This window comes from Salvelinus sp. IW2-2015, linkage group LG17 (assembly GCF_002910315.2).
Source record: "Salvelinus sp. IW2-2015 linkage group LG17, ASM291031v2, whole genome shotgun sequence".
Classification (NCBI taxonomy): Eukaryota; Metazoa; Chordata; class Actinopteri; order Salmoniformes; family Salmonidae; genus Salvelinus; species Salvelinus sp. IW2-2015.
The window spans coordinates 21,662,750-21,689,763 of NC_036857.1; the positions used below are offsets into that span (position 1 = coordinate 21,662,750).

Here is a 27,014-nt window from a genome sequence, read left to right on the forward strand (position 1 = left end):
GACAAAAATTGAATTTGTCTTCTTCATTCAAGTGGTATACAAAGTAGCAATTGTATTTTTCATCAGTTGCTTCATGACTCTAAAACCTAATTAAAATAAACATATTTGAACCAAAATTCATATCCTATCTTAATCTATCAGGCAGATGGAGTTGACAGTTTATGGTTGTGACCATGGTGATTTCAATATTGTTTGTTTATTGTTTGTTTAATCTATCAAAAGTAGAGAACTTTCCAGACCATGAGTGGTCTTGTTGCAGTAGATGTAATGAAGACAAGAAGAAGGGGTCCTTATGGTGTCGCTAACCCTGCTCATTCCTTATTCATTTAGGATTTTAGATAAATCTGACTGAGTTGACCAAATCCCCAGACACATTTTTTTGAAATCACAGTTTTAAGAGAAATATTATTTAAAGTCAGAGAGGGCTATTGCAAGAAACTACAAATATCCTTTTTCATTTAATATTCAGCCAGTTGTTGAATTTTAAACACTTTTTTGGAGGGTTTGAAATTGGGATCCCTTGCTCCGGATAAGGGCATTTACAGGTATAGAGCCGACGTGGAAATGAATAATATCGAAAATATTGATAAAATTCCAAAAACAAATTCCCCTAAATATAATTTGTAAGCTTAAATAACACAACAAAATCCAAATTGGTTAACTATATAAAAAAAAAAATGTCCCTGCTGGACAAGGATTGATCTAACTTTCAAGAATCTCTGTGCTGTTAACTAAATGTGATAGAGATGCAGTGTAGGGTTACAGTAGCATTAAGACTATGAGTGTAAAGCAGTGTGTTATCATCAGAAGGTTATTCTGTGGGAGGCAAATGGAGCTGACAGGCTGATTTAGATAAGAGCACTGACACATATAAAACCCTGTGTGGCTTAGGTCCTAATAGCCCTGTGGCATGGGGCTTCACATGGATAATATCACTATCGATTCCATTGATTTTCATGAGGTGCAGCGAGTTCACATGCGATACCCACACACACACACACTAACAAATATTAATCAAATGCACTTGCACACTTGGGCAGCACCACACAAAATATTACACCCTATAACAAATATATTAACACCTTGATACAACAAGGATGCGCACACACACACACACACACACACACACACACACACACACACACACACACACACACACACACCACACCACACACACACACACACACACACAACACACCACACACACACACACACACAACACACACACACACACAACAACACACACACACACACACACGGAAGGAAGCAGCACAACACCCAACTTTAGCATAATGATGATACACGTAGTGCATTACATGCTGTCATTGGACTGTTACTGTGTTTTCTGACTCCATAGTATCTGTAGTGCTGTTCAAAACACTAAATACATAACGAGCAGGATGATGTCATCATGGGACTACTGGGGGTGGGGAGGTCTGTCTTTACGTGACAGAGACCTATGACTCAACATCATGACTCAATGACTGTCATACAGCCATCATAATATATTCAACATCCTACAGAACAGTATGGCCAATTGGGAAGCTTTTCTCTTCAAGCTGAAGGCCATCTTTTCACTGGGTGATGACATTTGTTAAGGGACACGATAAGGGATTTGGTTCTTAAAAGGTATGCTTCCTATTTTCTGCAGTAACTCATTATAATACCTAACCATTCAGAGAGGGGGGGGGGGGGGGGGGGGGAAATTGGGAAAAGTGAAAGTCATCAATCCAACCAATTAGAAGACGTAATGTGGCAAGTGCTCTGCTACAAATCAATCAGTTCTCACCTTTCCTGTTCTCTACATCCTCTGAAGCGATGACGAATCCGAACCCCTCTCCTGGCTTCCTCCTCAGCTCCACATCAACCCCCCGGGGCACACGGTTCCGTCCCCCTCCCTCCTGCCCTGGTCCTGGGATCACCACCTCCCTGTCCCCCTCATCCTCCATGCCCTCGTTCAGCCAGTCTTTGGGTTCCATGGTGAGGGTGACTGGGACTGACTCCAGGAAACTGGTGCTCTGGACCAGAGAGGAGCGCACCATGGCCGGGGGAGGAGGGGTGGAGGAGGGACGGGGTAGGATCAGGACGTCCGCAGGGGGTGAAGGATTGTTGTCTGATGCCACGGGTGGAGGATGGGGGCAGAGAAGTGGTGAGGGGACTCTTTGCATAGAGTTGGGGGAGATGGAAGAACGGTGTGAACCTGAAGAAGAGAAATAACATCACTAAAGACAAAGGAATTCTTGAGAAATGTTTTGAGTCTCTATTCATCACTTGGGCTGAGAATATAGTCATAAATAAAATAAAACACTTGAGAACAAGTTTGCAGGAAACTAGCTCATGTTCTTACCTCTTCTGTGAACCAATAAGACCACTTCTCCTTGTTTGGTGTGTTCCTGGAGAACCTGTTGTACCTGGATGGAAAAGCATCACTTTATTATAACTGATCTAAATGTCCCTATACTTATTCTCCATCTCTTTCCTTATCTTCTTTCTCTGCTCTTTTCCCTCCTCAGTACCTGTGCAAAGCTGAGACTCTGGACGTCTGCTCCGTTGATCTTCATGATGGCATCCCCTGGCTGTAGGGAGGAGCACTGCCTCCTGTCCCAGACCCTCTTGACAAGGGCCAGCCTTCCCCCCTGTCCCCCGGCCGTCACACTGAAACCCATTCCCCCTCCACCCTCACACTGAGCCAGGGCCACTGGCACCAACTCCCCTCCACCTCCAACCCCACCTCCCACCCCAAAGCCACTGCCCAGGCTCATCGCCCCGGGAGACGAGATGCTTATGGGGCTGCCGCTGCCGCTGGTATAGCCATGGAAGCCATTGAAGCTGAGGTGGGGGCTGTCAGGGGTGGGAGGGGGTCTCAGCAGGGAGGCCTGGGGCCTGATGAGGCGGGAGTACGCCCCTCCGCCAGGGGAGGACGAGAGACGGGGTGTCTCTGACTTGGGCATGGGAAGTCTAGACACAGGGAGGGTGGAGGAGGTGGACAGGGCACTCTCAGGCAGGTCACTCTTAGAGGTTCTGTAACGCAGGGGCTGAGGGGGGGTATAGAGGGAGTTATTGTTGTGGTTACGGATCATGAATGCCCTGCAGAGAATGAAAAGAGAAAGAAAGATAGTCAGGGTTCTCCATGAGAGTAAATTACCTCTAAATGACATTGTTTGTGTGTGTGTGTATATATATATCAGTGTGTGTGTGTGTGTCTGCGTGTTCTACCATACCTGTGTGAGCCGATGGCTGAGACCACTTCGCTGTCACTCTGGCAGTTGTCAGAGGCCTGCAGGCGGGCGAGGCCCCTCAGTGAGCGGGGCGGGCGGACCGGGGGGGTGGTGGGAGTGATGCTACCACTGGATTGTCTGTATGAGGGTGGTGTAGGGGAGGTGGAGTCAGATAGGTAGCGACTGGATCGTCTGTACGATGGTGGGTCAGCGGAGTGAGAAAGATGACCGCTGGAGTGTCTGTAAGAGGATGGTGATTGGGTAGTTGTGGAGGTGGCATTCCCATTGGCATCCAGTCCTGGCCCCACTCCTGGACCCATATAACCCACGTCATGGTGGTGAGAAAGGACCCCGTTGAGATTATGATACTGGGTCTGGGTTGGGGCTGTGGATGGGCGGAGGAGGGGGAGGCGCTGGTGTGAGGGTTGGGGCTGTGTGGTGGTGGGTGGGAGGAAGGGGTCACAGATGTCGGTGAACCCAGGATGGGGCTGCTTGGGGCAGCCGTCGGGGTTGTAGAGCATGGGGTATCCCCTTCGGAGGACCATGTCCACACTGTGGCCCACAGGAACTGCCTTCAGCATCTCTACCACTTCTTTGTGGGACGTTCCCAGGACACAGACGCCGTTGATGTAAACCAGGATATCTGCTGTATGGACAGATAGGAGAGGTTGAGAGGGAGGACTGGTGAAGTTATCCCATTGCATTAGTATACATTTCAAACCTACACTCTGTACTGTACTTTGCAAATAATTTGAAGGGACACAACAATGTACTGTAGTTCATAAATGGTATACTATCTTCGTATACTGTTGTGTACATGTGTTTTTGGGTGTGTGTAGTAGTATTTCATATTTTATTGGGATCCCCAATTAGCCGCTGTCTTGCTTCCTGGGCTCCAAACAGGAAACAAAAAGACAAATAAAATACATAATATAATATACATAATACAACATAACACTACATAATACTACTGGTTGACAGAATGCCAAGAGTGTGCAAAGCTGTCATCAAATCAAAGGTTGGCTACTTTGAAGAATCTAAAATCTAAAATCTATTTTTGGTTGCTACATGATGTGTTACTTCATGGTTTTGATGTCTTCACTATTATTCTACAATGTAGAAAACAGTAAAAATAAAGAAAAACCCTGGAATGAGTAGTGTCTAAACTTTTGACTGGTACTGTACGTGTGTTGATGCATTGGATGATAGATTATGGCATGCAAACCATTAGGATTAGGGATTGATTGAGATCTACTCTCTGTGAGAGATCACAGAAAAATCCCACTACTATAATCCATCTCCAGTCAGGAGAGAGAATGACAGAAAGAGGGTTTGAGGGAGAGGAGGGAGAGAGAATGACAGAAAGAGAGATTGAGGGAGAGGAGGGAGAGAGAATGACAGAAAGAGAGATTGAGGGAGAGAGAAATGTATACATGCAGAACAAAAACTATTTCTAAGATTTCAAATCAAATCAAATGATATTGGTCACATACACATGGTTAGCGGATGTTACTGCGAGTGTAGCGAAATGTTTATAAAATTTTACCGAGTTACAATTCATATAAGGAAATAAATGCATTAGGCCCTAATCTATGGATTTCACATGACTGGGCACGGGCACAGTATTAGTTGGGCCTGGGAGGGCATTTACGAGGAACATGATATCAACATTGGCCTAGTTATGATACCGTAGGGAAGCGGAATCTAACATATCTCTAGAAAAGTCTGTTTTCTACTATCAAAGAAAGTTTTAAATGCATTTTTGCTGTTTCAAATCACATTCTCAATCCATTCACAACTTTACAACTTTGCATAAATGACAATCATCTCTGTATATTGTCCTGTCCCTCCGCTCCCTTCTTCCTCCTCTCCTACCTGTGTTGAGAGCTCCAGGTCCCCCTGGCGTGACACTGTAGACCTGGAGGAACTCCCTGGCTCTGCTGCCCCCCACGATGTTGAAACCAAACCCCCTGGGACCTTTAGAGAAGCGTGTGTGGATAGAGAAACCCCTCAGCTCCCCTGGCTCGTCTGTGAACCCTGGTACTGAGAAAGAGCGATGGAGGGATGGAAAGAGAGGGGGGAAAAGATATAGAAAAGAGCGAGAAGGGCAAAGAAACACAGAGAGAGAGGCTTACAACAGGGAGGGAGAAAGACAGAGAGGTTTTGTGCAATTGGAAGGTAAAGAGGAAATAAAGGTCACTATGAAGAGGTTGAGAGAACAACAGAGAGAGAGAGACAGAGAGAGGTTGCACCCTGTGTGTGTGAATGTGTAAACTGCTTAGAATGTGCCACTTAGAGCTGAGTTGAGAGATGCACAACACTGAAAATTCATGGCCAGATGGCACTTAGTGCAAAACGTTTAGAAATAAATAGACATGCAGGCAAAGTGTTTTTTCCGTCCTGTCATAATGTCCCACAGAGAAGATTCAAGCTCCTTGAAAGGAAACAAACTCTGGCTGATATGTATCGCCCCCTGCTGGTTACAACAGTAAACTGCAATCCACTCAACAGATTCAGACCAGCTTTACTCGTGATATTATGGCAGATGGGATTTCTCACTGCTATAATCAGCTATAATGGTCAAACGTTGACGTATTATTGTGTTATCTGTGAATCACATAACATAATTATGATAGTAGGTTGTCAGTGTCATGCCCAACACATGGCCTCTGTCAGACATAGCAGCTAGCAAAATGGCTCCCTGCCATTAGTTCCAGGTTCTGGCTTGCTGTTATCGGGTTAGGGCTTAATCACTACACAGTATCTAAATTCTACTAAAAGCTCATTTCATTTCATTTGACTCTATTAACAGGCTCACTGTGCCTATGGTCCTATGATCCTAGTCTAATTAATGTACAGACAGCATTATTAGGCAGTGCAACGGTTAAACCATCATTTCTCAAACTCGGTCTTTGGGACCCCAAGGTGTGCACATGTTGGGTTTTGCCCTAACACTACACAGCTGATTCAAATCATCAAAGCAAAAACCAAAATCTGCACACATTGGGGTCCTGAGGACCGAGTTTGGGAAACCCTGAGTTAAACGCTACGGCAGTATTTCCATGGGAGAGAGCTCACATGTATTTTTGTCAAGCGTTGTCTCTCTGTTGCTCTGTGCACGAGGATCCTGCCAGCTGGTCATCTTGGAGTTATGGCTGAAAGAGAGTGACAGACAGGCCACCTCAAAGTCATCAATCAATCACCATGGTAATGCTATATAACAGTATTTACAAGTCAGCACATTCAAGATTTAGAGGAAACTGATCCCGGACCAGTCAAAGAGAGCATCTATCCATATAGAATAGAATAGAATAGAATAGAATAGTCACTCACTCTATGTAGAAAGGCTCTCCTGAGTCGCTGTAGGCTACCTCCCAGTTTTTAGGCATCACTGCTCGCACCCTGGAACTGGTGCTGCCATGGCCGTTTTCCATGGCACTGCCATCCCCTCCAATGGACCCTCTGGACAAGGAGACGGGATATGCATTGCCGATACCCACTAATCCACCTGGAGCGTCAATAAAGAGGACAGTGAAAATGATGTCACTGAAAACTTGTGTTTGACACATCTTACTATAGAAGTTCTCAGATAGCCTACACTCAGTGAAAATAGAACCATTGAATAACTTACTCTCTGAAATCATGGACATTGGCTACACTGAATGTAGTTTACAGCTTTAAATTCACATTTACAGATCCAGATCCATTGAGTTAAGTGTTTCAAAAACCGCAAAAGGCAAGGCATGCACTGCTGTTCATTGACTACAGTTCAGTAAAACTATGGTTCCCTCCAAGCTCGACACCAAGCTCAGAGCCCTGGGTCTGGTCATCCCCCACTGCAACTGGACTTCCTGACGGGCAGACCACAGGCTGTGAGGATTGGGAACAACACCTTCTCCAAACTGGTTCTTAACACAGGGGGCCCCCCAGGAGTGTGTCCTCAGTCCTCTGCTGTACTCCCTGTTCAAATTCAGCATGCCGCCCCGGGTCCTCTCCAAATACTACCGTTGCACCATCGAGAGCGATCTGACCGGTTGCATCATGGCCAGGTACGGGAATTGCTTCGTCCATGGCAGCAAGGCCCTCCAGCACGTGGTGAAGATGGCCCAGAACATGACTGGGACCATGCTCCCACCCATCCAAGACATCTACTTAAAACAGTTCCTGAGGAAGGCACACAGCATCATGAAGGACCCCACACATTAGCTGTTCTCTCCCTTACCGTTGGGCAGGCGGTATCGGAACATGAGATCTGATACCAACAGGCTCAGAGACAGTTTCTATCTACAAGCCATCAGACTGCTGAACACTTGAACTGGACTGACCACATGCTCTGATTCTCTTCACCTTAGCACAGAGGCACTAACTCATGCACACACCCACGGAGACATATACACACAAACACATATATGCATTCATGCTACACACACACACGTCACAACTGCTGCTATCAGAATCTTATTGTACTGCTCAGTTTATACACTACCTCCCACGCCCCTCTTCCCCAAAACACGTGTAAATATTGTACTATAAATTGTGCCTTCCAGTATTATAATTATGCTCAAACGTTTATTCTATTCTACTGTCATTTACTTTATGTTCATATTCTTATTTTTTACTATTTGTTATTGTTGTTGCATTGTCGAGAAGGAACTTGCATATAAGCATTTAGTTGGACGATGTATACCATGCGTATCCCGTACATACGACTAATACAACTTGAAAACTATATGTAAACAGCTTTTCCCGACCCTCCTGTCCTTTAGAATGTGCTAGGCGTGGGAGGATGTGGCCTGCTGCACACCCAGAGCTGCAGTCAGAGCCAGCCCAGCAAGCGCTCTGTTCAGCACCACCCGACCTGGCGATAGATGACTCAGCAGCACAGGTCAGGACCATGGACAACTCCCTGCTCTCTGCCTGTTCCCTGCCTGCCACACAGCCTAGCCTGCCCGCGGTTAGCTAGACCCTCCTCTGGAGCAGGTCCAGCGATCGATGCAGCCACAGCCTCACAAAGAGCTAGGAGCATACTAATCATGCCCATCATTGATTCATTTGGCCATCAAAAACTCAGAGGTACAGAGGGACAAGGCGGTCTATACAGTTTACAGTAGCTGTTGGCCACCATACTTAGCTAAATAAAATGGAGGAAAACAAATCACACATTTTGGCAACTTAAAATCACAAAAAGGTTTTGAATTAAACATGATTTACTGCCACAACTGTTACTACTACTACTACTACTATTATAATTACTACTAATACAACTACTACTTATTACCACTATATGACTGTAGTAGATTGGTCACCCATATAGTCTTACGGGACAGTCTGTCTTTGGTAAACCTGCCTGACAGGCCAGAATCTTCCTCGCTGTTCTCCCCCTCCTCGGCTGCTTTCTCCAGGTTGCTAAGCGACTTGCTGCGTGTTCGGAAGTTCCGGAGCAGGTTGCGGTGTTCCTGGTAGGTGATGGGAGGACTCTCTGGACCAATGTGTACTGGCCGGGGGGTGCCGTAGTAGTTCCCTGGGAGAAAACAGGATGGGAGAGAGAGTGACGTATAAAGTGAGGTAATAAGATATATTTGCATTGTTAGAAGCATATTGGTACTTTTGGCTTTTGGTCTTTGGTGGCAAGAATAAAAATACATAAACAAATAAAACAAATAATATTGTGAAAAGGATAAAAAGGACAAGAGGTAAAGCGATTTAATCTAGAGATGGAGATCCCAAACACACAGTTGAAATGGCTATCATTATATGAAATATAGAAAATACAGTCAATCCTAAATATTATGATGGTAGTGTTCCAGTGCAATGCATACATCACATAGATTTACCATCCAACCTAGGGATCAGTACAGTACAGTATACTTTTTCAATTATATCCTTCTGTTGTGGCAGCTGCAGTACAAATCAAATGACTTAAATCTATTCCTCCAGCTCCAGTACAGAGAAACATTAAGTTGCTGATGTACTCGTCAAGGTTATCCAACCATAGTGTAACTGTACTGCAGACTCGCTGATTCTCCGGATTGCTTTGCAGGAGCCGTACCGCCATCAATGTCACATGTGAGGCAAAGTGAAGATGGCATTTATTGTGCCCATTAAACTCATATGAATTATGCATGCTAATCCGGGGTTGCTTTTTTAATCAGAGGAAGCGGTCCAACTTTAACCCTCCCCTGACTGGGGTGGGTTGTGCAGGTTGGAGCAACTGAGACCTGTTCAAGACCTGGTGTCATTAACTACATGGAAGTAATAAGGCTTCCTCTGAGAAATTGTTCTTATATCCCATTATATTAATGATATTCACCAGCCATGTGCCTGCCTGGTAAGGGACTGTGTGGACTGGTTTGTGGGTTAACCCTATAGATAGACTAGCATATATACAATATGCTACCTACAGTGTGTTGATCATGAAAGAATGTCTATGAAATGAAATGCAGTTGAAGTCAGAGGGAGATGACTTAGCGAGTAAATACCTCTCCTCTCCTCACCTTTGAACTTGCCGCTCTCCAGAAGAGCTCCTGACTCCTCCAAAGAGAAGAACTCTTCTATGGAGACAAAGTTGTAGTCCACACCTGAGATCTCCCCAGCATGGGGCAGTCTGGTCGTGCCTGGAGAGTGAGTCAAGAGAGAGTTACACATCCCAATCTGTCTCCACAGTTCACTGTTAGAACTTAATGCATTAGCATACCCCTCATGAAATGAAATAAAAAGTATTGAAACTGATACTGTATATAGCATGTGCAATTAGGATATGTACAGTCACATAATACATTGCAAGGACTCATTCTGTGTGCAATAATAGTGTTTAACATGATTTTTGAACGACTACCTCATATCTGTACGCCACACATACAATTATCTGTAAGCTCAGTCGATATTGAATATCCCTTTGAGCATGATGAAGTTATTAATTACACTTTGGATGGTGTATCAATATACCTAGTCACTACAAAGATAAAAAATACAGGTGTCCTTCCTAACTCAGTTCCCGGAGAGGAAGAGGACCACTCAGGGATTTCACCATGAGGCCAATGGTGCCTTTAACAGTTACAGAGTTGAATGGCTGTAATAGGAGAAAACTGAGAATGGATCAACAACATTGGAGTTACTCAACAATACTAACCTAATTGACAGTGTAAAGAAGGAAGCATGCACAGAATAAACTATTCCAAAACATGTATCCTGTTTGCAAATAAGGCACTAAAGTAAAACTGCAAAAAATGTGGCAAATTAACTTTATGTCCTGAATACAAAGTGTTATGTCTGGGGCATATCCAACACAACACAGAGTACAACTCTTCATATTTTCAAGCATGGTGGTGGCTGCATCATGTTATGGGTATGTTTGTCACCTGCAATTTAGTTTTTTTAGGGATAAAAATAAGCACAGGCAAAATCCTAGAGGAAAACCTGCTTCAGTCTGCTTTCCAACAGACACTGGGAGACAAATTCACCTTTCAGCAGGACAATAACCTAAAACACAAGGCCAAATATACACTGGAGTTGCTTAACAAAACGACATTGAATGTTCCTCAGTGGCTTAGTTACAGTTTTGACTTAAATTGGCTTGAAAATCTATGGAAAGCTGACGATGATCAACAACCAACCTGACAGAGCTTGAAGAATTCAAAAAATAATAAACTGCAAATATTGTACAATCCAGGTGTGCAAAGCTATTAGAGACTTACCCAGAAAGACTCACAGCTGTAATCGCCGACGAAGGTGATTCTAACATGTATTGACACAGGGGTGTGAATAATTATGTAAATTTTCAATAAAATGTGCAAAAATGTCTAAAAACATGTTTTCACTTGTCAATGTGGGTTATTGTGTGTAGACAGGTGAGAGAAAAAAATGGTATTAATCCATTTTGAATTCAGGCTGTAAAACAACAAAATGTGGAAAAAGTCAAGGGATGTGAATTCTTTCTGAAGGCACTGTATGTCTACAGCACTTCATATTCTTTCTTAGAGATGAAAGGAAGATACACATGTCAGATCATAATTTGATCACTCTGTTGTTGCTGAGAATTTTCCTGCACCACAGGATTAACAGAAATTCAGTGAAAACCCTCAATAACACACGGCTATATTAACAGTACTGCACTTTTCATGTAGCCTAATTTCGGCCAGCTAATAGCCTAACCACTGATCAAGCGCCATTACATCAGCAGAAAAGTGTGAATGGACTAAACTTGTTGCAGCAAAAAATTATATTGCTGCAACAAAACTGGTCAAATTAAGATCCAATATCTGTAGGTTGATTAGTAGCCTTTTACACTTGTACCCGTATACGGGTTGAAAATTGCAGATTTGGACACTGATAAGCGCCTACATTGGAACACAGTGGCCGTACAGTAACATGCTATACATGACCTCAGAGCTCAGGCTCTGCGCTTCACAGCTCTGTATGGGTTTTGACTGACAGACTTTCTGAACTTGAGCACCGCACATGACAAGAAATTGATCCCGCTAATTGGGCTAACTTTAGTATAAAAAAAACAAATCTGAGGGAAAGGCTGTAAATTAAGAGGACTCGTAAAATGAGACGTTGAGGATTATAATAAATACTGCTTTGATGTCATACAAGCAAGCCAAACACCCGTGAGTCAAAATGTGCACTTCACATTTCCATATCATAAAACTCATGTAATATACAGTGTCAACATTTATGATCACTATGTTAGATGTAGAGTTACAAGATGACATGGCGTTATACCCTGGGTTTAATAGCTACCATAGTTATGCATATGCTTTCCATATTTCTTCTGTAAGAAACATTTCAATTTATCCCAATTATCCCAATATGCCAATTCCCACGAGTGTAAGGGGTTAAATCAATTGCTTACTTGTTACATGTCAGCATGGGTGAAACTAGCTTGTAAACCTTCCAAAATAAACATAATCAGGCCTCAGTCTTAAATGAATCCCTTCCAAACAACAAGCTAAGGTCAAAGTCCTGTCCTTCTCCTCCTCCTGGAGGAGCACATACTGTATCATGGCAGAGTGGGGCCAGTAGGAGGGAGTCAAACCCAGTTACTCCATAAAACATATGATTAATGCACTGCTGTCTCACCATCAGGGAAGGCACAGCACTCCACACTACAATGACAATGACACACAGACACACAACACTGCCTGCCTCTCCTCTTTATACCCTGTTAGAGCGAGGTAATACGTCCCAATCAGCAACAGAAGATGAGGCTCTGCCTCTAATAAAACATCTGATAGCAAATCTCCTGATGCCCTCTGACGTGTGTAGAATTCTTCTCCTCCCCTCAGGACAGAGTAGACTCACTAATGCTAATACTGAGGAAGTAGGAAATGTGTGTGTGGGGGGCTAGGACTCATTACCAATGCCCTCCTCTGAGATATATATGACATGTCAGCAGGAGATAGCTGGGATTATTGACATATTCCTCCATGCGTCTCCCCTCAGGCCCCCCACTGATCCCATGGGCCAGGGGAGAGAGGGAGGGAGAGGGAGAAAGAGCGAGAGAGATAGGAGGAGTTTTAGGAGTAGAGGAGTAATTAAGCAGAGCTTCTTATCAACACCATGACACATCTGTCAGTCAAAGACAGAACAGGAGTCAGAACTTGTCATGATCAAACCCACAGTGGGCAAAACTGACTAGCCAACATCACTACAGGCCAACATCACCACAGGCCAACATCACCACAGGCCAACATCACTACAGGCCAACATCACCACTGGCCAACATCACTACAGGCCAACATCACTACAGGCCAACATCCCTACTTGCCAACATCACCACAGAGCCAACATCACTACAGGCCAACATCACTACAGGCCAACATCACTACAGGCCAACATCACCACAGGCCAACATCACCACAGGCCAACATCACCACAGGCCAACATCACTACTGGCCAACATCACTACAGGCCAACATCACTACAGGCCAACATCACTACAGGCCAACATATACTAAATGGAAAATAATGTAAATAATACAACAGTTTTTATATGTTAGTAATTTAGAATTCATGGAGATCACTCCATTCTTTACTGGGGATGGTAAAGAATTCAGCTGTCCTTGTGTCTTTCCTGAAATTGACTCATCCTATGCAAAGTAAAGGGCAGATAGGAGAGACACATACAGTTTGATGCAACTAGACATATTTACAAATAGTTCCCAGAAGAGAGTATGTGGTATGTAGTTCCCAAATTAATTATGATAATGTTGTGTCTCTGTCTAATGACTGGATGCACCACAACAACCCACAGAGACATTAGGTAGCTGTCTACTGCCCGCCCTCCCGAGGCACGAACGCACATCTGCTTTTAATCTAATTCTACCTCTAAATTATTGATAAATGACTTGCATTTACTTAATTCTGTTTAGCGTTACATTTTTTCATGTCATGCTCTTATGAAGAGTCACTGTGTGTAAACATATTTCTTGCCAGGGGCAACATAATGCAGAGTAGAGTACACAGTATGTTTAAATAGCGAGGGGACTGAGATACTTTCAAAGCAAAATGCACATCCATTATTTCTCAGGTCTTCTAAGAACAAAATACAAATACAGTGAGGATATCCACACACTGACTTTGTTCAAATAGCAATTCACATTTTTCTTTTGCATATATTTCAAAATAAAATATTATAAACATGAACCACTTATTTAAAAAGGCAATACATCCAAAAAACATGAATATAATAGGACGCAACTTATCATCCACTGCTAACTGCCAGCTAAGCCATGGTTTGCCACCTCATCTTAAAAACATATTGATCTGAGACAGTAAAGCAGGCCTAGAAAAGTACATAAGAGGCTTTCAGATTGACTCCATTGATACACCATTCACCCCGTCTGTGATCTACAGTTGGTAACTAGCTTCATTTACTTCAATGCTTTCACATTTGTATAAATAACACATTTCATTCCCCCAATAGGTTGTTTGTGTCCTGGAATATTAGGAGGAGCATAGATGTATATCATGAAGTAATACAAGTGTCCTTTGAGCTGACTTGCTCGTGTTTTTGCAAGTGGGCTAAACTAGGATTTCAACATTGTTACAGTGTTTGTCTATGTTGGTATAGAAGGGAGCGGGAGAGCAGCAGCATCTTACTGTGTCATCCATCTCCTGCAGATCAGAGGATTACACAGCCAGGGGATGAGCGTGCCGCCTCGCTGTCACTCCAACTTAGAGAGCCAGGCAGGAAGTTGTGTCACAAGTCTATCTCCACCCGGGTCTAGCAGCGCCAGGGCGGCTGTACACAAGGCTCTCTAATCCATAATCCATAAATGCTGGACATATTTATAGTACAGATGCTACAGACTAAAGATCAGACTGATCCATCACCTCCACCCCCATCTAATTACAAGCTGGATAAATGGAATTGTTATGTAAAAGGACTTTGGCTTGGAGAATGTGTTTGCCTCTTTTATGTGAATGTCCTGTATGTCTCAATGTTCAAAGCTCAAAGACACAGAATGTCTTGCTGTTTTCTTGCGAATTCTTGGGAGTTTTAACCTGCGCGTGTGTGTGTGTGAGATACGTGGTGGAGAGGCTGACTGGTTTGGCAGACTGTTCCACATGACCTACTTCCTGGCTAAACAAGAGATTAGCGCCAAACTCCCCATCGCCGTGGGCTGGCCAGGCTATGGATGGCCCGAGTGGTCTGTGGCCAGCCCGCCAGGCAGACTAATGACAGTTTAAGAGAGACAACATGACACAAGCCAAACCTATCAGACAGATATTACACCAGTCAGTGATATGACACCAAAATAAGAGCTTGACAGAAATCCACACCATAGTCCTCTCCAATCCACTCTCACTGTGACATCACTCTGGCCCTTAGAGAGAGGATTGAGAGAGCAACCGATGCTCTATATACCCAGAAGTCTTTGCTTCAAATGTTTTAGACAACTTTAAAATCATTATCACCTAATAATCCCCAGTTTACAATTGGCTCATTCATCCCCCTCCTCTCCCCTGTAACTATTCCCCAGGTCGTTGCTGCAAATGAGAACGTGTTCTCAGTCAACTTACCTGGTAAAATAACGGTAAAATAAAATAAATAAATAAAAATTATCATTGAACAAAGTAATTGATGTTAACTATATAAATAGATGAAAACACATACAAAATAAAGAGAAAATTAATATGTAAACAAACAAGAAAGAGATAACAGACATGAACCTGTGAAATAGCATAAAATGAAGACAGAAAAAGCTACCGATACAAGCCGGGGGATTAACTGCCACACTGGATAAAGTTAACAGTGTAACAATACAGATAGTTGCCATGGAAATGTCCTAGGGAATATTCCTCTAGGTGCTTTCTCTCACCTAAACTTGACTTGTAATTGAATGTTTGACTGATGAAGCCAGGGTTGACAAATCACTTTTTAAATCCACTCAACACATGTCTATGTGCATATATTTACACACGGAGGTGGCAAAAACAGCTTTCCCGGCTCTGATTGTGATTGCACACCAATTAACACTGTTTTCATAGTGCCAGCCATGTAGGTCTACTCTAAATCTAAATGAATGTATTAGATAAGGAACTTGTTAATGTGTTTAAATGTTGAGATGTGATGTCCAGATATGTAATGAGCATAGAGATACTAATTCCTATTTCTATTATTAAAAAGTACTTACTAACCTATAATGGACTAACATGTTACAGCCTCTGGAACAGATACAGAGGTGCAGCTAAGGGGGACTAACATGTTACAGCCTCTGGAACAGATACAGAGGTGCAGCTAAGGGGGACTAACATGTTACAGCCTCTGGAACAGATACAGAGGTGCAGCTAAGGGGACTAACAGTTTACAGCCTCTGGAACAGATACAGAGGTGCAGCTAAGGGGGACTAACATGTTACAGCCTCTGGAACAGATACAGAGGTGCAGCTAAGGGGGACTAACATGTTACAGCCTCTGGAACAGATACAGAGTGCAGCTAAGGGGGACTAACATGTTACACCTCTGAACAGATACACAAGGTGCAGCTAAGGGGGACTAACATGTTACAGCCTCTGGAACAGATACAGAGGTGCAGCTAAGGGGACTAACATGTTACAGCCTCTGGAACAGATACAGAGGTGCAGCTAAGGGGGACTAACATGTTACAGCCTCTGAACAGATACAGAGGTGCAGCTAAGGGGGACTAACCTGTTACAGCCTCTGGAACAGATACAGAGGTGCAGCTAAGGGGGACTAACATGTTACAGCCTCTGGAACAGATACAGAGGTGCAGCTAAGGGGGACTCACAATTATAGCGTCCCAACGGATTTAGAGGGCATAGCTGCAAAGGACTTCAAGGGGACTTGCAAGTTACAGCAACAGGGGTCAGTAACGGGCACAGTTAGAGGGAGAGGTATTGGGCACAGCGTCATGGGACTTACATGGCACTGCTCGGAGGTAGAGGTTCTCCCGGATGACCTGCTGAAGCTGGCTGTCCATGGAACCTGGAGTGAAGCACTTACTCAGATACAGCCTGAGGTCCTTACACAAGGCAGAGCCTGAGAGGCAGAGACAGGGAGAGAGAGGAGAGAGAAACAGAAAAGGGGGGGAAGAGAGGGACGAGAGAGAGAGAGAGAGAGAGAGAGAGACGGAGACAGACAGAGAGAACTTGCCTAAATCAGCGCAACTGTCAAAAACTGACGAATTGTGTAAATATTTGTATACCCTGTCAAAAGGAGAGTGACAGCCCAAGCCAACATTCCCCAGACTGTATTGCTACAGTAGCTTTGATTTACCCCTATATCATTCCAACCCCCTCCTTCCCAATCCCTCCCTCTCTAATAAACACTACATCTCCTTCTTAACACCTTATCAGTCATCCCGAGTACATAATATATTATTTCCCGGCCTCTCATGCATAGCCTAATAACACAGAGGCGGTGTGGTGCTGTCACACAGCAGGCTGGGCTGTTGGCCCAGGCACTTATTTCACTCTCTGATCTATTCGTTTAATCTCAAGTGCTTTACGGCCTCTGATGACAAGTCACTTGGTGTTATGGATGGCCTGAGAGCATCTCCCTGCTCGTCACACTGACAGACGACCACCACCACGTCCACTCCTTCCCTGCCCCTGCTGCTACTGCTTCCCAACCCTCTGTCTCTGGTAAAGTGGCCTGTACTCTATGCTGGGCCCAGATGTGAGTGCAGATTGAATCCGCTGTGCTGCTATTAAAACGTCTCTGTAATAAAAATGTAATAGCACAGGTAGTCTCCTACACATGATCCGCCACATATGGTCAGTATGACGCGCAAGACCCGGGCCTGCAGCTTCCTGTGAGAAATAATGAGAGGCTTTTGTTGGCATTGTGAAACAGCTGTCCAGCATTGTGCTTTATGAATATAAAAAATACATCAGACTAATGTTGCCATATATACTGTAAGTAAAATGAACTGGAGTGCTTGCTTTCACAGAGCTATGTTGTTTTCACAGAAACAACAGAATGTACTAGACAAAAGCACATATGATGTACATCCATGAACACTGCTTCACCACAACACGGCACATCACAATTAAGTAAGGTGTTGTCCTACACATCAGCTTTCAAGGTCATCATAGACAGGAATGATAGTGTTTGTCTGTCAAAACATGGACAGGGTTGGTACAAGCCCTTTAATCCTTGTGTGTCACACAGATATAATGAAGGGATCATTTGCCACACTTACTTAGTCTCATATCAGATCATTAGTGGTGTAAAGCCTGAAAACACTATGGTGTTCCTGACGGCCTGGACTGTGGAGGAGGAGAAGGTGGAGGAGGAGGCGGAAGGAGGATGTGTAGAAGGCGGAGGAAGGGGAGGAAGAGGAGGAGCATGAGGGGGAGGAGAAATGAGGAAGTGTAGGCCTACAGCACAGGCAGTACAGCAGCACATTACAGCTCAGCCCATCCATCTCTGTTCAAAGTACATGCAGTCGGGAATAGCCAGGTAGGGAGGTTCGCCTGACCGCCTGGCTCACAGAATGATAATGGATGTACCAGCGGCAGAGGGACCAGGATTAAAGGGCCCCATTTACAGTCCTGCTGGCGATTCAGCCATCAATCTACCCCAGCAAGGCCATGGGGAGCCACGGTCAGGTGACATAGTGCTGACATATTGCTCCGTTCAGACCTAACAAAGACATCCGTCACCCCACCCCCCTCTATAAATTCCAAGGCCCCTCCAGGTTGATAGACAACTGTATCGTCACATCGGCACAGCCCTCTCTGGACTCCTTGTCACATGTGTTATCGGGAATTTGAACACTTCCCTCTCTCCACACACTGTGTTTTAGGGACCGCCCGCAGTAGACGTCTGACTGCTGACATTTTTCATGCGATTCTACGTGTAAAATCAGTGCACACTCGGTTCACAAATTACGTTCAGAGGTGCTAAGTACTTTGGGCCAGCAAACTCTGGTGGTTTGACTGAGACTTACAGTTGTGTCAAGTTTGTTTTTCCCAGTATCAGTGATTATTGAGCTATGTTTGGATAACCACTTGGGAAGCTTGTTATTCTATGAGTTGCCTAAGGGAGGCAGTGTGACTATTCACATAGTGTTATCATGTGAAGGAGAAGTTGGGGTTGACAACGATTTAAGAGATTAACGGATGAAGCAGCAGCATTCACAATGTGTCCCCAGACCAGTAAGTTACCATACCGAACCATACAGTACCTGGTGAGACCGTCTTGATGCGGATGGGATGGAGGCAGGAGTTAAGGACCCCACGGACATCTCCTAGTGTCATCCCTAACACAGGGGTACCCCCAATCTCTAGGATGATGTCGCCCACTGTGAACCCGCCCCCGGGGGTTGCGGTGACGAATGGGAACTCTCCATAGTCAGCTCCGCCACCCACGGCCACCCCCAGTTCCCCAGAGGAACCAACCAGGGGGATGAAGCTCTCCTGGACCTTGGAGCGCCAGTGCAGCTTCCTCACGGCTGCCTTAGACATAGCAAAAGAGCTGAGGAGGAGAGAGAGAGGGAGAGCGAGAGAGGGTGTGAGACAGAAACAGGGAAGACAGTGTCACTGACACAATCGTGTTATTAAGGTGTGATTTCATGTCTCAGGATTTCATTAACCTGACGTTTCCCAAGGTACTGTTGAGAAAATGTAAAGAGCATATCATATCTTCAATACAAAACAACTGCAGTAAAAGGACTGCACTGAGTTCAAGCACTCCCCCCTTTAGCACAGAGGACCTGCATGTGAAGCAGAATGACATGGAAACTGTGTGTGTGTTATACAAACACTGTGTACTTGACCGTGGGTCGAACTGAAATACAGTAAACAAACTGTCAAACGCTCAACTGTCACACTCAATACTGATGCTGCTTTACCTCAATGGAACACTTTTTCTATTGTATATACACAATATGCAACATAAACACACAAAACATACGGGTAGGTATATTCCCATCGTGGCAGTCTGATGGAAAGATCTAGTCTGTTGCCAGGGAGACCTCATAGGGTACTGTAAATGAATGCCTGTTATTGATATGGGTCATTCAATACAAACAGAAAAATCTGAAATAAATTGACAGTAAAATGCTGTTGTCTCAATTATATCTCATAAGAACTGCATTTACTGTAATATACTTCTATAAAGCCTCTTTCCAGACATGAAGAATCATGATTATTCCATGTTCACTGAAACTCCTGCTGAGGAAACGTTTGCTTTCGAATCAGATATTGCAGCCTATGGAAATGAGTATGCAGTCAATGTATGCAGTCAACAGATGTGTTGCACTGGACATGTTGCACTGTAGGCTGTGTGAATTGCATGATTCACCACTATGTCTAGAATTCCAAAAGAACAGCATTGTAAGTTAAGTGTGATGCCTCTTCCAACAGTTGACTTTTAAAGGTCTTTGTTGAGAGCCAGTGAAGTGGCAGGTGGGCGGCTCAGTGAGAGAGGGCGGGTGCTCCTACACCGTGACTGAGAGAGAGTGCCTCGGTCTGACAGGATGGGAGCAGTACTGTCAGACTGTTACACAGGAGACACACGGATCTTAGAGACAAAGAGACGGTACACTTACCCAACACAGGGACGGATGGGGTAGGTGTATGGATGAAAGACTGAGACAGCCAAAAATAAAGATCGATTTTAAGCGAGAAACACGGTACTGAGGGACTGACATATAATGAAAGGCAGGGAGAACAAAATGGTCATGTTTAAGCACTGTGTAATTATTTATTTTCCTAATAATGAGTTCTCTGTTATCACAGAAGGCTCCCTGTGTTGATGCCTTAACATGCGGTGACTTAGTGACCCAGGGATGGATGGGATGGAGGGACAGGAAGGCTGGCTTTTAGCAGAGGAAGTGAGGATAGCAGAGTCTCCCCCCAGGCCCAGCACACCTAATGACACTAATTTATGTAGTGTGAGGAAGGGACAGGCCTAATCACTTCCTCTTGACTGACTGGCTGGCTGATCAGCCATGTATCCTCTTCCATCTCCCCTGGCTGGTGGCGCCACAGCTGATAGGACGAGGGAGGGGGGGGAGAGAGGGCGGAGGGAGAGGTGGGAGCGATAGAGGGGGATAGAGAGAGCGTGGGTGTGGGGAGAGAGGGAGAGAGAGTGAGAGAGAGAGAGCGAGAGATAGAGAGAGAAAGAGAGGCACCACACAGCCTGGGGTTGGCAGTGGAGTCGCCGGTTTGACCTTGCAGGGCGACAGGAGCCAGAGCTTGGTTACAGTCTGGTCTGCTCTATGGGGGCCAATGAGTTCTGTTTTATTTGAAACATCTCATCACTATGCTTCTGTTCATCCAGAGCCAAGTGAGTCTGAAAATTAAAGTGATAAAAGAGCAAAGTCATGAGTAGGTACTGTTTCCAGAGAAAAAACATAGGTAGAAAATTATGCTTATTTCTTAATTGATCGCCAATGGTCCTCTCTGCACACTCCCTCTCTTTCTGTCCTGCTGTGAGACCTTCTGCAGCTGAACCTCCCAACCATACATCCTTCCACCCACACACAGAGTACACACAAACAAAGAGACCCCCAATCAATAAAACACATGCACAAAATACAGAATGAGCATGAAACAAGGCATACACAATCTAATACCATATGTAAGGGACAATGAACGAGGGGCTATGCTTTCTATGGAAAATAATTAACGACATGAAAGGTGTGTTCCACGACGCACTAGCGGAGTGGAACTAACCTTCCACGGAGTTGCATTATTTTCCAGAGAATGCATAGAGCCCCAAATTGATTATTCCTATAATTTAACACATTTGCCGTGAGAAATGTGTTCATTTGCCAGTAGAAATGTGTTCAACATCCACTGAAGTAGCTAGCAAGTTTACTAGATACACTATATATACAAAAGTATGTGGAAACCCATTCAAATGAGTGGATTCGGCTACTTCAGCCACACCCGTTGCTGACAGGTGTATAAAATCGAGCACATAGCTATGCGATCTCCATACACAAACATTGGCAGTGGAATGGCCTTATTGAAGAGCTCAGTGACTTTCAATGTGGCACCGTTATAGGATGCCACCTTTCAAACAAGTCAGTTCGTCAAATTTCTGCCCTGCTAGAGCTGCCCCGGTCAACTGTAAGTGCTGTTATTGTGAAGTGGAAACGTCTAGTAGCAACGGCGGCTCAGCCGCGAAGTGGTAGGCCACACAAGCTCACAGAACGTGACTAACCAGTGCTGAAGAGCGTAGCGCATAAAAATAGTCTGTCCTCAGTTGCAACACTCACTACGAGTTCCAAACTGCCTCTGGAAGCAACGTCAGCACAATAACTGTTCATCGGGAGCTTCATGAAATGGGTTTCCATGGCCAAGCAGCTACACACAAGCCTAAGATCACCATGCACAATGCCAAGCGTCGGCTGGTGTGGTGTAAAGCTCCCTACCATTGGACTCTGCAGCGTTGGAAACGCATTCTCTGGAGTGATGAATCACGCTTCACCATCTGGCAGTCCGACGGACGAATCTGGGTTTGGTGGATTCAAGGAGAACGCTACCTGCCCCAAGGCATAGTGCCAACTGTAAAGTTTGGTGGAAGAGGAATAATTGTCTGGGGCTGTTTGTCATGGCTTGGGCTAGGCCACTAGTTCCAGTGAAGGGAAATCTTAACGCTACAGCATACAATGACATTGCAGACAATTCTGTGCTTCAAACTTTGTGACAACAGTTTGGGGAAGGCCCTTTCCTGTTTCAGCATGACAATGCCCCCATGCACAAAGTGAGGTCAATGCAGAAATGGTTTGTCGAGATTGGTGTGGAAGACCTTGACTGGCCTGCACAGAGCCCTGACCTTAATTAACCCCATCGAACACCTTTGGGATGAATTGGAACGTCGACTGCGAGCCAGGCCTAATCGCCCAACATCAGTGCCCGGGCTCACTAATGCTCTTGTGGCTGAATGGAAGCAAGTCCCCGCAGCAATGTTCCAACATCTAGTGGAAAGCCTTCCTAGAAGAGTGGAGGCTGTTATAGCAGCAAAGAGGGTGTCACGTTCCTGACCTATTTCTGTTAGTTTGTTGTATGTGTTAGTTGGTCAGGACGTGAGTTTGGGTGGGCATTCTATGTTGTCTGTTTCTATGTTGGTTTAAGGGTTGCCTGGTATGGCTCTCAATTAGAGGCAGGTGTTTGGCGTTCCTCTAATTGAGAGTCATATTTAGGTAGGTTGTTTTCACAGTGTTCGTTGTGGGTGGTTGTCTCCTGTGTCAGTGTTTGTCGCACCATACGGGACTGTTCGGTTTGTGTTGTACATCGTCATTTTATGTGTAGGCTATTTTCCCTGTTCGTGCGTTCTCGTGTTTATGTAAGTTCGTCGTTCAGGTCTGTCTACTCCGTTTGTTGTTTTGTTAGTTTATAGTGAAGTTCGTGTTTTCGTCTTGTCTTTAATAAATATTATGTGTTCACAACCCGCTGCGCCTTGGTTCTCTCAATACTCCTCCTTTTCGGTTGAAGAGGAGGAGGACCACCGTTACAGAGGGGACCAACTCAATATTAATGCCCATGATTTTGGAATGAGATGTTCGACGAGCAGGTGACCACATACTTTTGGTCATGTAGTGTAGATACAGTAGTTGCCGTGATAACCAAACAAACAGACTTGCTAGTTTAGCTAACCATCGGTCCAAGCTTGCCATTATGAAAATTGAATTCAACAATGCCAATGTTTTCAATTCAACTTTTGCTTACAAAAGAAGCTCAAACATATAACATGTAAGAATGAACTATAACCATTGAATTCTACTGTGCAAATATAACGTGTGTTATAGGGAATGCACACTCTAGAATGTCCTTCAAGGCAACCAGAAACAAATATTCAACAATGCCATGGTATAAGAAAACAATAACGCATGACAAATGATATTGGCATCGACATATGTGATCTTTTCATCTTTCTGAAAGCATTACCCTGACTCCATCATGTTTGAATTAAATGTAAGTACGTTTTGAGATCCCAAGCACTCTATCTAAAGATTTCTATCTTCTGAGCTATAAATGCTTAAATGCTATTTTCTGATGTATTATCCTATCTGGTTCCCCCATGTTTGGGTTTTGCATGGCTCTGCCTCTGGCTGTGGTAAGATTTACAAGAGATGCCCGCTGTGGTGTGGTGTTCATAGCTGCTGTCTTGATCTCTGTAGCTTCAGGGACAACAGTGTCAGCTCTGGTGAGGCGGAGTCCTCTGAGTCCTGTTCTCTCACACAGAGACAGCCAGTCAACACAGCATAGTTCCCTAGACTTTGTCTCTAGTGCTGTGTGATTGTACTGAAATGTCCTTCTTTCAACTGGTTGAACATTTTAACATTTGAATATTTAAAGAAAGAAAAAATGTGTGTATCTGTCCTGAATTCAATATAAAATACAGTTAGGAAAACCTGACCGTTAAAAGATGGTTCAACAACACATTGCTACATTTGCAAGACACGAGCTGTCAAAAGAAATCACACTTCAACTTCCGTAGAGAATCCTTCGGTAAGTCGATAACTCTCTGAAAGACACGTATTACAAATAAAAACAGCAATACTTCAGACTGCAATTGAATGGCTTGAAAGAGGAGAACACAATATACAGATTCAAGGATATCTAGCACTATAAACAGCACCCAGTATTGAAAATGCTGGCCTTTAGCAGAGGGAAGAGCTGACCAATACATATCCTATTTCCCAGACTTCCTCCTCCCAGTGATCTGTTCTGCCATCTTGTCTTTCAGAGGAAGTTTCATACCAGTCCGTCCTGACAGAGACCTTAACGTATTCATCTCCCCGTGGAAGCTATTCTTGGAGGTCAATCTTCATTCCTATCTGATCGTTATTCTTTAATTATGAAAGTATGAATAGCTACTGCTTCAGGCTGCATATAGAGGGAAAACATGAAAAGCATAAACAGGCATTTGATTTTCTCCATTTGAAGTATGTACTTTTCAGCTCTGAGGGACATACAACATGTTTGTTTTCTTGCATTGAATACTAAACAATCCATTTACTATACCGGATTGTAAATAGTTCATTTATCTTCCTCCTGTGAAAATAGGCAGTACTAGGATTGAATACTAATATGAAACCAAAACCAAACAGTCACATACTGTATCACACACTCACATATCACCTACCTGACCCTCTCGTTGTAATATAAATGCAATCAAACAGCACCCCAAACAGCACCCCAAACAGCACCCCAAACAGTACCCCAAACAGTACCCCAAACAGTACCCCAAACAGCACCCCAAACAGCACCCCAAACAGNTACCCCAAACAGCACCCCAAACAGCACCCCAAACAGTACCCCAAACAGCACCCCAAACAGTACCCCAAACAGCACCCCAAACAGTACCCCAAACAGCACCCCAAACAGCACCCCAAACAGTACCCCAAACAGCGAGAAACTGCACAATGGGAAGACCCTAGAACCAAGCAATATCTTTAATTTCATGGTCAATTTTCCTGCCGCTTCTTTCAGTTCAGGTTAGACCTCAAGGGTGATAATTTATTCACAACATTAGTTCCCCACTAAAGAGAACACCGTTTCAGATGAGGCCTTGGGTTTAGTTCAATCATTCAAGGTCTAGTAAAAAAATAAAACAAGTCAAGAGACACTATGTTTGACATTGGAGGGCGTACAATACTCAAAAACCTTCAAGAAAACGGTGGAAGCAAAACGCCTCAATTAAGACAGTGGCTAATTGAATTCCACAGCTAAGCAGCTCCTGCAGTGTGTTGGAAAATGGAAAAGATGTGGAGCTCTGCAGATTTATCAGGACAGGACTGGAGAAAACCAGGGGGAGAGAGCATTTAGACAGGCATCATTTGGAGCAGCATATGCTATACTTTAAAAGGCCATTGGTCCGGACATAACACAGGCAATAGACTATCTCAGTCCTGCTACAGTAGCCCCATGCTTCTTGCTATCTCACCCAGTATCTCACCTGGTATCGCCTCTGTAGCGATATTACAGAATGCCTTCACGGTGAAGAGACTGTCAGATCTGTTGAGTATCTCAGTGCTTCTAGTGTCAATCTATCTGCCATCCTTCATCCATGTCAATGTATTTTTATATATAGCTGTAGCTTTATCTCTCCGAACAAGATCTACTCTGATCACAGAAAACTTTCTTCAGACATTATGAAGAGGAGAAACTAAGACAAAACACGTTTTCAAGTGCTGGTGGAATGAGGTCTGTATTTATACACATTTACAAGCATTAACACTATTTAAGTGCCCCTAGTATAAGCATTTAAAAAGCATTTGTAAAGATTGAACACACTGAAAAGATTGAACACAATGGTTTCTGTTGCCAAGCTGGGATTGTATAACTGAATCAACATTATTGGAAGCCCAAACTGTTGGATAAATCAACCTCCGGTTTATTCCTTACATCTAACCCACTGTCACAACATCTTACCCTTCTACTGCACTAAGCCCTTTCCTTCATTAATTCTAACCTGTATTTATCTGAGTTCTCTGCTCCTAATCTCAACTCAAATCAAAATCAAATCAACGTTTATTAGTTGCGTGCACACAGTGGTGTAAGGTACTTAAGTAAAAAATCCTTTAAAGTACTACTTAAGTAGTTTTTCGGGGTATCTGTACTTTACTATTTATACTTTTGACTACTTTTACTTTTACTTCACTACATTCCTAAAGAAAATAATGTACTTTTTACTCCATACATTTTCCCTGACACCCAACGGTACTCGTTACATTTTTACTGCTTAGCAGGACAGGAAAATGGTCCAATTCACACACTTATCAAGAGAACATCCCTGGTCATCCTACTGCCTCAGATCTGGCAGACTCACTAAACACACATGCTTTGTTTGTAAATGATGTCTGAGTGTTGGAGCGTGCCCCTGGCTATCCGAACATTAAAAAAACAAGAAAATGGTGCCGTCTGGTTTCCTTAACAAGGAATTTCAAATGAGTTATACTTTTACTTTTGATACTTAAGTATATTTTAGCAATTACACTTACTTTTGATACTTAAGTATATTAAAAGCAAATACTTTAAGACTTTTACTCAAGTAGTATTTTACTGGGTAACTTTCACTTTTACTTGAGTCATTTTCTATTAAGGTATCTTTACTTTTACTTTACGTATGACAATTGGGTACTTTTTCCACCACTGCGTACACAGATGTACAGTACATACAGTAGGGCAGCAGTATCCAAGGTGCAGGGTAGAGTACTGGTTGGTAGCCGGCTAGTGACAATGTCTGAGGTTCAAGGCAGGGTACCGGGCAGAGGCCGGCTAGTGATGACTGTTTAACAGTCTGATGGCCTGGAGATAGAAGCTGCTTTTCAGTCTCTCGGGTCCAAGCTTTGATGCACCTTTACTG

The 27,014-nt window shown here is 43.9% G+C and overlaps 1 protein-coding gene across 2 annotated transcripts in view; it reads right to left on the reverse strand.

Annotated features, from left to right (window-relative positions):
- The window catches only part of LOC111976295 (membrane-associated guanylate kinase, WW and PDZ domain-containing protein 3-like), a 44,320-nt gene that overhangs the window by 13,446 nt on the left and 3,860 nt on the right, over window positions 1-27,014 (reverse strand). The window contains exons 2-12 of one of the 2 annotated variants that reach the window (XM_070447949.1): window positions 18,877-19,166; window positions 16,608-16,724; window positions 9,713-9,832; window positions 8,539-8,739; window positions 6,552-6,726; window positions 6,297-6,373; window positions 5,094-5,261; window positions 3,222-3,864; window positions 2,517-3,087; window positions 2,348-2,411; window positions 1,790-2,200 (exon numbers count right to left, since the gene is read on the reverse strand). In XM_070447949.1, the coding sequence (XP_070304050.1) occupies window positions 1,790-2,200; window positions 2,348-2,411; window positions 2,517-3,087; window positions 3,222-3,864; window positions 5,094-5,261; window positions 6,297-6,373; window positions 6,552-6,726; window positions 8,539-8,739; window positions 9,713-9,832; window positions 16,608-16,724; window positions 18,877-19,166 (2,837 nt within the window). Of the gene's footprint in view, window positions 1-1,789; window positions 2,201-2,347; window positions 2,412-2,516; window positions 3,088-3,221; window positions 3,865-5,093; window positions 5,262-6,296; window positions 6,374-6,551; window positions 8,460-8,538; window positions 8,740-9,712; window positions 9,833-16,607; window positions 16,725-18,876; window positions 19,167-27,014 lie in introns of those variants that run through there. The other variant, XM_070447948.1, reaches the window with a different exon arrangement.